We start from the raw sequence: 14374 nt of genomic DNA, 5'->3' as shown, positions 1-14374 counted from the left end.
TTAAGTAGACAGTCTGAGGAATGAAGCTTCATTACAGATTATTAGATTGTAAGAGATTGCCAGCCAACTCCATAGTGATCAACATACAGGAAAGCCGTGTTATCTGGCACTTTAATGACTGAAATTTTTGAACACCCACCAATGTAAATTTTTTTTTAAAGATTTTATTTATTTATTTGTCAGAGAGAAAGAGAGACAGAGGGAGCACAAGTATGAGCAGGGGGAGGGGGCAGAGGGAGAAGCAGACTCCCCGCTGAGCAGGGAGCCCGATGTGGGGCTCAAACCCAGGACCCTGGGGTCATGACCCGAGCCAAAGGCATACATTTAACTGACTGAGCCACCCAGGCGTAACCCCACCAATGTAAATTTTGACCCCACTTTCCCACTACACCAAATAACCTAATTCATAACCCACAATACAGTGGGGTTAACAGTATGTTGTTTTCAGGAGTGTTAAAATGGAGGGAGTGAAGGCAAATCAGAAGAGTAATACCACCTGGATCATGGAAATTCACTCTTAATTGACCAATCATTTTAAGTTCATTTCCACTGTCCTACCAAACTAGATTTTAAAAAGCTTTGGCTGCATTATCACATCATAGGGAGGAAAATAAAGCAGAGAAATTGGTTTAAGAGGTTACTCTGCATACCAAGGGAATGTAAAGAAATATCCCCATCACATGAAGACTTCAGAAGCACACTGAGAACAGTGACATAGAAAGGATCTTTGCTTGTTGTATCCTACAGACTTCAACCGTAAAAAGTTAAAAACACCTCTCTCCTCCCTCACATCACACAGCAAAATGGTTTCTTAGAATAAATTTTTATACTTCTAAATAAAACATGAAGAACCAAGGTGCCATTAACTGACTCAGCTAAAGTAAATTATGACAAATCTAGATTAATTCAATGTAAAGAACTGATTTTTAAAAATCAATTAAACACACATAGGTCACCCACAGATATTTTCCCTAGTTTTTCAAAGAAAAGCCTCTAAGCCTGAACAACCTCACAGTCATTAGACACCATAAAATGAACAGGAATAGATATTCTGTATTCTAAATAATTATCTGAGGTCTCTTGAAGCCTCATACTTTCAGTTTCAACTAACTTATAGTCTAAAAAAAGAAATTATAGAAAAAAAGTTAAGAACTTTTCACTGTTCTACACAGTAATTTAAAGGTCACAAGAATTTATCTTCTATTTTAGGCAAAGAAAAGATAGTCCGGCAACTCTCAAAAGAACATATATAACATTTGGCTTTACCAAAAGAAAATGCAAAAAGGTAAGTCACTTCAAACTTCAAACACAATTCTTTTTTGGAGCATCTGGTACTATAAAGTAAAAGAAAACATCTTTCTCTGTACATTACTTATTAAACTGTTCCTACCGAGTAAGCAAATTAAGAAATTAAGAGGAAAGGAAATAATAATTGGATAATATGTTAAAGTAAAAGAAATTGACTGATGTTACATTTTAAACATAATAAAGCACCAAGGAAAGTTTTAAAACAGTATAAAGATATATAAGGTGCTGAATTCTATTTTTTAAAAATAGATTTAAAAAATAGATTTTTTTGGCAGATTCCTGCATTTAGATGCTTCTGTTAAGAGTCTCCATCATAAAACTGAACTGTAAAATTATAAAAATTTAACAGAGAACACAAAATAAATCTTAGAAAACTAGTAAAATCTTTTGTAAATTATTCAAATAACTTCATAAATCTCCCAACTTTGATTCTGTTTAAAATTTATATTATATAAATAAATTTCAACTATCAAAAGTACATAATTCAACAACTTTAAGTCCAAAATTCTTGGTTATAACAAAATTGTAAAGTCTGTTTTGTTTTTAAAGAATAAAACCACCAGTGTCATCTACTAAGAAAGTCCAACATCCTAAAATGTTGCTCAATATGTTGCAGAGAAGCATGCCTGGAAGCAACATATAAGCGAAAAGAAACAGTTTTTACCATTTTACATTTTTAAAATCCCTAGTATTTTCTCTTTCCCAAACAGAAATCCACATCCTCCAAACAGTGTTGGAGATACTGTCCAACATGGTAGCCACTTAGCAACATGTCCAACATGACAGCCAACAGAGTATGTGGCTAATGAGTACTTGAAATGTGGCTAATGTTACTGAGAAACTAAATTTTTTATTTTAACTGAATTAATTTAAGTAGCACATATGACTAGTGGTTACCCTATTTGACAGTACAGTTCTTTAATGATATCCTTGAATCAGCCATCAGCCAAGTGGTGGACTGGTCACCCCTTACGTATTTCCAAATTCTTCTTTATGTATTCTTTTTAAACTCCTGTTGTAAGACTGAACAGTGCAGTGGTCACATCATGTTAATTTTATAGATGGCTTTAGATTCCTGAAGGTGATAAATCCAGCAGTAAAATTAATACATAATTTTCCTTCTTTAACATAAGCAACTGTATCTCCCTTGGAGATCCCAATATTTCCATGGATTAATAACTTTTCCTCCACTTTGTAAGCTCCTACCAGTAAATTCTTTATTCCCAGGGGGAAAAAGTATTATATTTTAATCTAGATTATCCATACTATCCAAGACTAAATATCTAAATAATCTGTTGATACTTTGATTTAATAAAGTTTGGTCCAATATTTTGTCTTACTTTTATTATATGGGTGATTCCATATTTCTATACTACAAGTGAGTCGCTTCTCATAGCAGAATATAGACCTAAAAACAACTGATTGATGCAAAATTTTCTGCATCTCTTGTTGCGTGGGATAGGTTAAATCCTTGGCCATCTTTTTGGCACTGCAGAAGGAAGGGGAACTCCAGCTTCATGTCCTACATGGGCCAGCCCATGGCGTGGAGGGTTGAAAATAACCCAGCTGGCCCAAGTCCTCAGACGGAGGTATAAGTGAAAGGAGGAGGGGCTGAGTGGTCCAAAGGACTGTTTGGCTAGTGGGTGAATGGCGGGCTTACAATGAACACAGATAATCTTAAAGGTCCCGGAGATCTCAGCGGCAGCCATGTGAGGCAGGGGAGGGTTGGGAGGCCAATATCCAGCCACCATGCTGCTGCTGTCTCCTTCCCCACAAGTCTCACTGGACCCCACAGGCTGCCTAGGTTCCAGCAGAAGCAACCCCAGTAATCTAAAAATATTATTTATGTAATAACCAATACATACATGGTACTAAATTCAGTAGTACAAAAGTAAAAGATAAATCTCACTTTTATAACTGTTGCTCAGCTCTCATCACCAAAGCCAACTGCTGCCAGTTTCTCATCTACCCTTTCTCTACTAAATATGACGTACTACTGCCGTCACCCTCTGCTTAAAATATTTCGGATTCAGTACAAACATAAAACCAAACAGAATGTATAGCATTTTTACTAACCATGTCACAAATTTTGCCACTTAAAAGATCTTCATTACCAAATTATCTAATTATTTAGCACAAAATGCTGTATTCTTGACTCCCCAGTCTGTAAGCTCCAATGGGCTGGAACCACACCACTGTGTTGTATAACAGGATGCATCCCAGACTAGACTCCAGAAGAGCTGGGTTGTAGGCTGGCCATGTACTAGCTGTGTGACCTCCGACCTTCACTCTCCTAATATGTATAAAATGTGGATATTACCTCATCTCTACCTATTTCACAGGATTAAAATGATTCAACATAATAATACATGTGGAAAGCATACTGGAAACTCTATATGCTATATAAATGTAAGGTATTGTTATTTATTTGTATCCTCATAGCAAGCAGTCCAAGGCTGACTAGATGCATAACAAATATTTGACAGGTACAAGCCCATTCTCTACCACACAAATTATATGCCATATTATATTTACAGAATTGATTTTTTTCCTTTAGGTTTACTGAATGCATATAACAACCAAAGTGTCAACAAAACATCTTTCTTTTGGGGAATATCTATGATCTCAAAGATCTTCTTACTCATAATGAAGGGACATAAATTATTTAGCTGGCTTCTTGATTTTCTTTTTATACTGAGGGAAAATTGTCCTAATAAGAAATAAGGGCACGTATTTTATCAAATCCAGCAAGGTTAACAGTTTTGCCACAAGAAATTCCAGTTGAGGAAGGGTCCAAAAAAAAGAGAACAGAGGTAGTTTGATGTATGAGAAGTCATTTAGAAAATAGTGAAAATTAAGTCTGCTGCTCCACAAGAATAGAAAACAGTAAGAGAAATGAAGTCCTGCTAAAATCTCTCTTTAATTTCTTTAGCACAGATGATGGCACTCAAAAAAGTAAGAAAGAAAAAGCACATAAAGGATTAAATGGAATGGTTAATAAACATCGAAATCAGAGGGAACAAATGGCTAAGTACAGGGAAAGATTCTAACCTTTAGCAGCCTTTGTTGCAGGTTTTCCTTACCTCTTCTGCTGTACTAACATGTCGCCTCTGAGTTTTCTTGGGGCTCAAAAGGTTTCGACGACATGAACCACTCCAAGACGGACTTGGAACAGGCTTAATAGGAAAAGATTTTTCATATGCAGACACATGGCAGTGATGGTTTGACTTTCCCGTAAAAGTGTTTGATAATCCACTAAAAAAAAAAAAAACAAAAAAAAAAAAAAAAAAAAACCCCAGAGTTTGTAAGAAAAGAACAGCAAGAAAATCGAACCTAGTGATTTTTACTTTCAGGAAATAACAAAAACCACCAAAGTGTCAACAAAACCAACACCAACAGGCAGAATGAGGGATGTTACCATTTGAGGGAAATATACAAGAAATGATACATGGGTTGCTGCATCAGGTTCAGCCACTTAAGAAGTCCTAGATTGCCATACTATATAATTATCAAACATCCAAAATTGTATTTCTTAGCTTTATATTTCCCTTGGTCAGGAACCAAAGACCTGCGCAGTATGACAACAAGTACGTCAGGTTAGACTTCTTCAGAAAACCTGGGTTTGAGGGATCTAACATACACTTTCTATTTACTCGCTGCAGCCTCCTCCCACAATCCTTTGGAGGGAATTATTTTAAGATTCAGTATGCAAAGATGGATAAAGCTGAAGCCTCTCAATGGAGCTTTTAAACTGAATTTTAAAATTTCCTAAAAAAACCAACAGATGGCTCCCTTCCTTCATTAAAAAACAACCAGAAGGCTTTCTCCTGGGCTACATCACTGTCAATTCTTCTGGCCTAACTACCTCCTCTGAAGGAGAATTTTGTTTTGTTTCTTTAAACTATTTGTGCACCCCAAATAATAGAAAAAAACTGGCAGGAAAAATACTTTTGTGAACTTAAAACCAAGTCTTATCTCTAAGACTAGATTAATAATTTAAAGTTCTTTCTATTTTTCTGTGTGGTCTTTTTTATCTGTTACTGCCCAGCAAGTTATGAGCTACCTGCTCTCAGCATACTGAATTTTCTCTCTCTCTCTCTTTTTTTTTTTTTTCCTAAGGATGCAGAATAGAGATACACAACCAACTAAGTTGAATTCAATGAAATCAACTCTTTAAATCAGTACATTTGGTCTGGATCCAAATGAAATCAGACTAGGTGTAAAGAAAATAAAAAAGCTCTTACATACTCTCTCAAAGGGGGAAAAAAAAAGAGAAAGAGACAAGTCAAGAAACAGACTCTTAATTACACAGAACAAACTAATGGTTACCAGAGAGGAGGTAGAGGTGGGAGAGACAGGTGAAACAGGTGATGGGGATTAAGAAGTGCACTTGTAATGAGCACCAGGGTAGATGTGTGGAAGGGCTGAATCACTATATTGTACACCTAAAACTAATATAACACTGTAAGTTAACTGGAATTAAAATGCAAACTTAAAAAAAAAATCACTTACATGCTCTCTAACTCTTCAAATTACAATGGTTTCTATGTGTGTTAGAGTGGGGAAAGAAACAGGGAGTCAGAATTTCAGGAACAGGCTTATTTCCTTAGGATGGGTGGATGCTGCTACAAAAAGAAGGCAAGGGCAGTACAATTTGTCTGGTGAAGATATAATGAATTCCCCACAATGCCTTTTGTACTGATGCTGCCTAGAGTGTGTGTGTGTTTAATGCAAAAGACTTTCTTCCAAACAAAAAACAGTGGGAGGGCATCTTGCAATGCCAGAAAGCAAGGATGCTACCTACAATTAAAGAGGTTGGGCCAGACACAGCAGTGAGCTTGAAGGAGACCCGGTAGCCAAAACTGTGAGAATGTGAACATTAAAAGAATAATGACTGTAGTGGACTGAAACACACTGAATCTGGAATAACACTAAAAAAGAATAGAAAAAGTCATCTGAACCACATGAAGTGGCTATTAAAAAACAAAAACAAATCCACTTTGAATACTGGTAATGAAAAAGAAAGATCTAATCCTATCTCCTGCCTTCCCAGTAGGAGATGTATTTCAGGGTAACCATACAACCTTACCTAATGAGGAAAAAAAAAATCCCCTTCGTAGCAGAATGACAATAAGTATAGAAGAAATAGTAACATTGGAAAAGTACTATTTCATTAACTCTAATAAAACTATTCTATTATCAGGTCAAAGAAGGATAAAAGGCACAAACTTCAAGGATAAAATAAGTCCTGGGGACGTAATGTACAACATGGTGACTATAACTAATAATACCATATTGCATATTCATAACACTATATTGCATAATACTATATGCATATAATACTATATTGCATATTAAATATTGCATATTTATTGCATATATAAGTTGTTAAGAGAGTTGGTCTTAAAAGTTCTCATCACAAGAAAAAACTATTTTGTAACTATGTATGCCGATAGATGTGAACTAGACCGTGATCATTTTGTAATATGTACAAATATTGAATCATCATGTTATATACCTGAAACTAATATAATGTTGTATGCCAATTTCACCTCAATTTTTAAAAAAAATTATCAGGTAAGGATTATCAATTGATATGAGTAACTATTAGGCTGATGTGAAATTGGTCGTTGATATAATGCCAAAGTATCATCATTCAGATTACATTCTAGTCATGACAAGGGGGAGAAAACTAACTGCACAAAAGGACCAGATTATTATCTCTCTAATCCAGAGGTCAATCCAGTATCACTAATGAGGAGAACCAGATTTGTAGGTTTTTAATGTGATATAACATAGCACCAGCTTTTATTCAAGACAAAAATCTAATTTACAAAAACTACAGAGGATAGATGACAAAATAATACTATGAGGAAGAAACCTGTCAAGTCCAAAAGGTGGAACATCATGAAGAAAAAGTCATGTCATAAGGAAAAAGGGCTGTTCTAGACTGTAGGAGACTTAAGGGCAATAACCACCCAGAAAATTCATGTAAATGCAGAGAAAACTATCTGAAAAGATATGCACTAGGATATTACAGAGGTGATCTCTCATTGGTGGAAACAATGATGTTTTTACCTATCTGTATTTTCTGAATCTTTACAAAGCACATGTATTTGTTTCTATAATAATGTTATTTTAAAAAAATAACAGTATGGCCTTATCGAGTAAAAAAAGCAACTTGCCAAATAATACATATAGAAAATCTTTAATGAAGACAAAATAGCATTATACATTTCATAGTATACATAGCATATATCTCATGCTACATAGGAGTAAAAAAACAAAAAAAACAAAAAACAAAAAAAAAAACCCAAGCATAGGGGAACGGTTTGGAAGGAAACACACCAAAGGGAGGGCAATAAGATTGTGAGGAATGGTCAAGGATCTTTAGTTTTATTGGCAACGTTTTAATTTTTACAATGTGAATGCATTAATGAATTCTTGTGGAATCTAAAAATATGTTAAGAAGTGGGGAAGACCCCTGAGAGTACTGACACATGTTTCCAGAGTCCATGTGCTAATAATCATAAAATAAAAGCTATCTCATTCATTGGTTTCTATCAACACCAGAAAGCTTAGCCTTGCCTAAGCAGGAAATTAAATGATCTGACATTCCTAAAATCCATCACCAGAGTAAAATTTAAGAAGTCATAAATAATATTTAAAAAATATATATTTTACAAATAAAGTTCCTGAGGGAAAAGTTTCTAAGCCAAACCTCATCTGTCTTTAATGATCAGTATAAGCTTGGTGAGGGCATAGGGAGCACTTATGAAATTGGGCTAAAAAGGAAAAAGAAAACAGTTACAAAGAATTCATAACTCTATTTTCTAAGAGAGGTAGTTTAAATCTAGTTGACTAAGGCCATGAAGTGCAGAACTTCGTTGGTTTAAGCCAAGTCTCTGCTCATGTGAGAGCCTATAAGATGTACTGATTTCTTTGCTACTGAAGTTGTAGAAATTTAAGATTCATAACAGCCATATTAATCCCAAAATACTCAGATGCACCAAGATTTCCCTCAAAACTCTCCTCTAATGAGAAACTTTGGCTGTCACCAAAATTCAGCACCAAGTAAATTAAAAGTTGAAGGTTTAAAATGGATTTGTCCATATTTTCACAGTTTAAAATTCAGAAACAATGTTACTCCTTTAAAATGCCAATGTCAAGTTGCTCTCCACAATTCCGGGGGCAACAGCTCTTTCTGCCCAAAGGTTCTGTCCCCATGCTTTAATAAAACCACCTTTTTGCACCCCAAAAATAAATAAAATACAATGCCAATGTCAACAACTATCTCATGGCCATTTTCTCTTATATCAGAGGAAAGGCTTGTGAACTAGGAGGCCAGAATACCTACCTTGAGGTCTTTCGGGTTTCGAGGTAAAGACTTCGGCTGTTTCTTGATTTTTGTAAAGTTGAACCTGATGCTGGAGTGGAATTTCTCCACTGGCCATTTGCACTCTGGCCAAAGGTTCTTAAATCTCCTGAGCCAAGAAAACTGTCTGAGGAAGGGTTGTCTAAAAGAATAAAAGTTTGAATAATTAGACAAACACCTACAGTAGTAGTTTTCCATATGACTGCAACCATGTCCAACATTGTATTCCAAAGTAATGTGGTAAAGCACCATGTCTCTCATGGAAGAAAGATCCCGGTCTCAACTGCCAGTAAAGTCTGCAGTAAGGGAACTTCTACAAACTATAATTGATTCAGCCATACTAACCTGAAAATTGATGAAGGAGCTGAATCCTGCCACAGCCATGTGCCTTATCTGCATCAATGTGACTCCGTGGTGTCCACCAAAAGTCAACATTTTACCCCAACTATATCTTGCAAGCACTCCCAGGCCTGGGCCTGAAAGAAGGTAGGCCAGACCAGTAAGAAAGCAGGTGGAGGGCCAAGGAGAATTGTAATTCAAATGAACAACAGTTATTGCTTAATAAGCAGCTGGTGTCACTTTCTTATTTTTAATTACCATGTTCACGACTCAGGGGCTCTCTCTAAGAGCAGAGATAACCTCATTGCTGCTTATTCTGGCTGGCTTATGGCAGGAATGACCCATCGTATGCATCTGGTTCTGGTATGATAACCTTCGGTCACTTAATGTCATAATCATCAGACATATCAATACTCCCTCCGATGCTTGTTACTGCAATCAGACTAAGTGAGGATTATTTATTATTTGAATCTCCTGACTTGTGGCTTACAAACTAGGGTAAGAAAAGTCTCTTGAAATTTCAGCTAGGAATAGAATAATTTTTTTCCTTTTTTTTTTTTTTAAGTAGGCTCCACACCCAGCGAGGAGCCCAACGCAGGGCTCGAACTCACGAGCCTGAGATCAAGACCTGAGCCGAGATGAAGTATTGGATGCTCAAACAACTGAGTCACCCAGGTGCCCCAGGAATAGAATAATTTCTAAATCCACCTCTCCCTATCAGCAGGATCAAACAATTTAAAACAGCACCTTCAAAATAACTTCAGATGTCAGGTTATGGAACTCTGAGGAGCACCAGTGAAAAAATGAGAATGATAATTCTCTATTTCCTGAATTTTTGCCTAATGCTAGCATCATTTTGAAGATCCTCTTTCATAGCATATCACTATAGAACTCTGCACAATATTATGTTATTTAAAATATTTAATGTGGCTTTTGATACTGTATCCAAAAAATAGGGTAGCTGACAAAAATAAGTTTTGTACTGTGGGTTTTTTTTGTTTGTTTTTTGTGAGTTTTTTGATCAAGATTATCAGGATTTAGGATAAATAAGACAGGAAAAAAAAGCAGCATTCGGGGTGGTATTAGTACCAGTTGATTCACCACTGAATGAACCTACTCTAATAATTAAATTTACTCTCAAAATTAATTATAACCTTGTACCTTTGCAATCAGTATCTATGCTTAGCATCTATTACTATTACTACTTTAAGGAGAGAAACATAAGGCTAATAAAAAAAAATAAGCAGCATTAAAGGACCAGAACATTTTAATCTTTAAATGCAAAGTAGTAACAGTAGAAATCTGTCTCTTACGCTTCTTTGCTAAAATATGATTAGGGAATGATCTAACTAGAGATGTCTACTTGAGGAATGTCTACCAAAAATGCAAAATTACCCTGATAAGTGTGAAATCTGAGACCAAGGATAAGCCAAAGTAGCCTCCTCAAGGGCATTTCACAAAGACTTCAGCTTTTAAATGCAAGGGAAAAGCACAGGATCAGGCAGTCTGTTTAACCAGAACAAGGTGGTTCCATCCCCACTCAACGAAAGCAATCAATAGTCTTCTATTGCTGATGTAATCAAGCAGAGCTAGAGAGGGACCCACATGGGGCTGCAGACACTCTTTTTAGTGATGGTTTAACCTGGTATTCTGTCATCATTAAGAAATCAGATTGCAAACACCACAAATAAGATAACTTACTATGTGTACATACGCACACACAAAACTATAAGGAAATACACCAAAAGTTTAATTTTGGTTGTGTTCCGATAATAGAATGATGGGTATTTTCTACCTTTCTCTACAAATTTTCTACAAGGACAAGCAATACTTTTATGGACATAATGAAATAAACTTTATATTTTAAAAAAAGTATGTCAGGCAATCACTTACAATGAAAGTAACCATCATCAGTTGCTCCTGTTAACTTTCAGATTTAGTTATTATAAATAGCGGGATGCTTTAAATCATCTACTAAATGCCAGTATGGCAACCTAATTTAACATATTTTCCAAAGATGAGATGTTGATAATGATTCTAAGCATGAGCAAAATAATTTCTTTTCATCTTAATCTACTTTTGTTTAGTGTTTAAAATGTTTTAATTTTCAATTGTGTTAATAAAAGCAAGAGGTCTTGAAGTCTGACCAGCAGTAAGTTATTAAAGTAAAAGAGTTGCATTTTCTCTGCCTTCTAAAAAAGATTTTTTTAAATAGTCTAATCTTAAGTGGATTAAGAAGGAGATTTTTAAAAAACTTGATACAGAGAGGCAGATGCAGTAAAGCAGTAAATGGTAAGCTCCAGACCCTAAAGTTTGGGGCTTTCCTGTGTTTGTTTTCACCTTGATGGAAAAGACAATAGCAAGAGAGGAGACAAACACCAAGACAGAATGAGAAGACTAAGGAGGATAAACTGGAGACCCCATCTCACCTAATCAAGCAATGAAGCTTAAGGTGACTGACTTCAGAAATCAATGTGGGAATTATCAGAAAAAACATACAAAGGAGAGAGCAGAGACAAAATTCCGCAGGACTTAAAATCAACTGGAATGGGTGTGGCAAAGGAACGAAGTTAAGAAAAATACACAGTAAAAAGTAGATTTAAATTGAAGACTTTAAGAAAAAAGTATTGAAACCCTTGGCCTTCACAGATTTAAAATTCTGATTGTCAGAGAGCAACCCTGGAGGACTGTGACATGCCATACATTTGTTTGGTCAGGGATGAGATGAAATTTGGTAGAGGCACAAATCTGAATCCTCTGCTTCAGGCTGTAATTTAGAGAATGACTCTAATAGCATCCCCATTTCAATATGGCTTTGTTATTCACTGTTGCTATTCGCTATTCATCATCATGTATACAGTAACTGCTATGAAGTAATTTTTTTCTCCCTAAAAAATAGCCTTCAAATGAGAGACAAAACTTCAGTGTAACATTCTGATATAGGGATCAACTTATGGTATGATGACAAACATAGAAAAAATGTACCTCTCAAGAGTCATGCAACTGAGTAGAAAGCCAAGAATCTGGTCAAATACCACCATAGTCAAGAACATTAAGATCTGAGATGATCTCGGATATATCCTTTATGAATATCAAAGGTGTAATGAAATTTAAAAGAAAAAAGGCTACATATACAAATGTTTTTAAGTCATATTACTTACAATAGCTAAAAATAGTGAGTGTGAAGGAGACCTAAACTATAGAGAAAATAATGAAGCAAATGAAGGAATGGGACCATTATCCTAAATCATAGTCCCCTAGGTCGCACTGCACTCCTGAATTTAAAATTTTTGGAATTTTAGAAAGATAACCTGGTATATACTATGTAACACTTCAAGGTATAATTTGAAGCTGCACCCTATAATCAAACATATTGATATATCTGCAGTGAAATATATAAATACTCATATTTACAGAAATAAATAGAAGAAAAAATATAAATAGCTTCATGTCAATTCATGTGGGTTTTGCCAAGGAATGAATTCAGGTCGGGTCAGTTTGGATGCCAAATGAATTATGAAAAGAATTTCTGGTTTTCAGAGCTTTTTGGATTTTGGAATTGCACATAAAGCATTGTGAATGTGCATATCAGTTCCATGGATTATTAGAAATCAACAGAAAAAGGTAGACACCAAGAATAACATGTAAACAGATGGAAAAGTAAAAATTAAAATATTGGGCTAAAAAAGATATGTATTGAATCAATGTGTATCATGTATGTACACATGGATAAGGCCACAGAGTTGAGTTGCTATGGTCAGCAGATTTTGAGTATAATTTTCTATATATAATTGTTTATTATTAAGCAATTAAACTAAAAGGAAATATTCTATCCAATGGTAAATCAACAATATGAAATTATAAGCAAACACAGCCTGAGTTCAAATGGAAATATTAATGATCTCATTTCATTATCCACTCAACTGTCCTTTCCCTAGGATTAATAATGAACTATCCAACTAGATGTCAGGCTCTCTGCTCATCAGAAAGGCCTTTCCAATAATAATGATGGCAGAGTTACTTTCTAAGCCAGTTAACGGATTTTCCTACACAAACTATGCACATACTTTGTGGAGGCCATTTCCCATACCACGAGAGGAAATTCAGAGCCCAGGGTAAAGTACCACCCACCTAAATGACATTTAAATATAATATAAATCTAAAAGATCATCATACTAACGTCTTTTTAGGGGACGAGATCTCATCTTGCTGACAAAGAATCCTGAGGAAGCCAAATAACAATAATTATTATTTGCATTTCATATTTATTACCTCAATTTATCCTTATAAAAATCCTATTAGGGCAGGTTCAACAGTATTACTAATATTGCCATATTTGTGGAAGGTAAGGAGACTGAAGCATTAGGAGTGATAAGACATGGGAAGGCACTATAACCTTCCTGGGTCGTACTGCCAGGAAGCTAATCAATAAAAACCTCTTAGCTTCCCCAAGACAGAGCCAGAAGATCACTGGAAGTCCTAACCTTAGGAAGGGGGCAGATGGAAAGTCGGGCAGGCCAGGGACTAGGAAGAGCCTAGAGAATGCTGACTTCTGCCATGGATCACAAGCTGACCAGGCAAGCCCTTGAATATGCAAGCATGGCTGTGGCAGGTGCTAGATAGAAACATGTAGTTAACATTTCCTGCCCTGATGGAGGGATAAGCTTGGGTAGAAATAATTTTTCAGGATTCATGGTTTCAAGCAGAATAGAAATAGGCTAACTCTATGCTTTATATCAATCCAAAACAAATATCCTTTACATCATACACACAGATCTTAAAAAAAAAAAAGTCAAAACCAAAGCTGTACTGCTTTTCACAATGACATAATGAACAAGTAAGAAAACGGATCCCCAAAAAACTTTTCCATTAAATATAAGTGGTTGAGACTAGGTCAGTAAAGTATTATAGTAACCTCCCCTCCCCGCCACCCCACACACAGTGATGTTTTAGTGGAGGAAATACCATTTTGCTCTTGACAATGTTTTTGCTCTGGAGATGGTAAACATACATAACTTGCTAGGAAGAAATCTGAATGATACAAATGCTGTGACTCCAAGTAATATGTCATACCTGAATAATAATTTGGATTATAAGCTGCACTTCTTGTAGAACATGTATAAGATCGGTCCAAATTTCCTTCCCTGGAAGGTAAAATCTAAACAAAGCAAAAGATTTTTCTTAAATCGTATTTTTGACAATAAAATGGAATAAAAATCTATGTTCGGAAACATGTATCATTAAACAAGGTTATGACATATTTCAGAATTCAGTGTAATTATATTTTTATATATTATAAAGAAACTACATACTAATAAGAAAGGAAAACGCATAGGCAATCTGATGACTGAG

The 14374-nt window shown here is 35.4% G+C and overlaps 1 protein-coding gene and 1 pseudogene across 6 annotated transcripts in view; both read right to left on the bottom strand.

Annotated features, from left to right (window-relative positions):
* SENP1 (SUMO specific peptidase 1) overlaps positions 1-14374 on the bottom strand; it is a 49128-nt gene that overhangs the window by 27127 nt on the left and 7627 nt on the right. For 5 of the 6 annotated variants that reach the window (XM_025882750.2, XM_073882072.1, XM_025882753.2 and 2 more), the window contains exons 4-7: positions 14096-14180; positions 13203-13244; positions 8666-8825; positions 4392-4563 (exon numbers count right to left, since the gene is read on the bottom strand). In XM_025882750.2, coding sequence (XP_025738535.1) covers positions 4392-4563; positions 8666-8825; positions 13203-13244; positions 14096-14180 — 459 coding nt within the window. The remainder of the gene's footprint in view (positions 1-4391; positions 4564-8665; positions 8826-13202; positions 13245-14095; positions 14181-14374) is intronic. The other variant, XM_025882755.2, reaches the window with a different exon arrangement.
* LOC141370746 (serine/threonine/tyrosine-interacting protein pseudogene) lies at positions 2348-2836 on the bottom strand (annotated as a pseudogene).

The sequence above is a fragment of the Callorhinus ursinus genome, unplaced genomic scaffold, assembly GCF_003265705.2.
Source record: "Callorhinus ursinus isolate GAN/ISIS: 27379988/994484 unplaced genomic scaffold, GSC_fseal_2.0 scaffold44, whole genome shotgun sequence".
In the NCBI taxonomy this organism is placed as follows: domain Eukaryota; kingdom Metazoa; phylum Chordata; class Mammalia; order Carnivora; family Otariidae; genus Callorhinus; species Callorhinus ursinus.
This window is presented reverse-complemented; position numbering and strand designations above follow the sequence as displayed.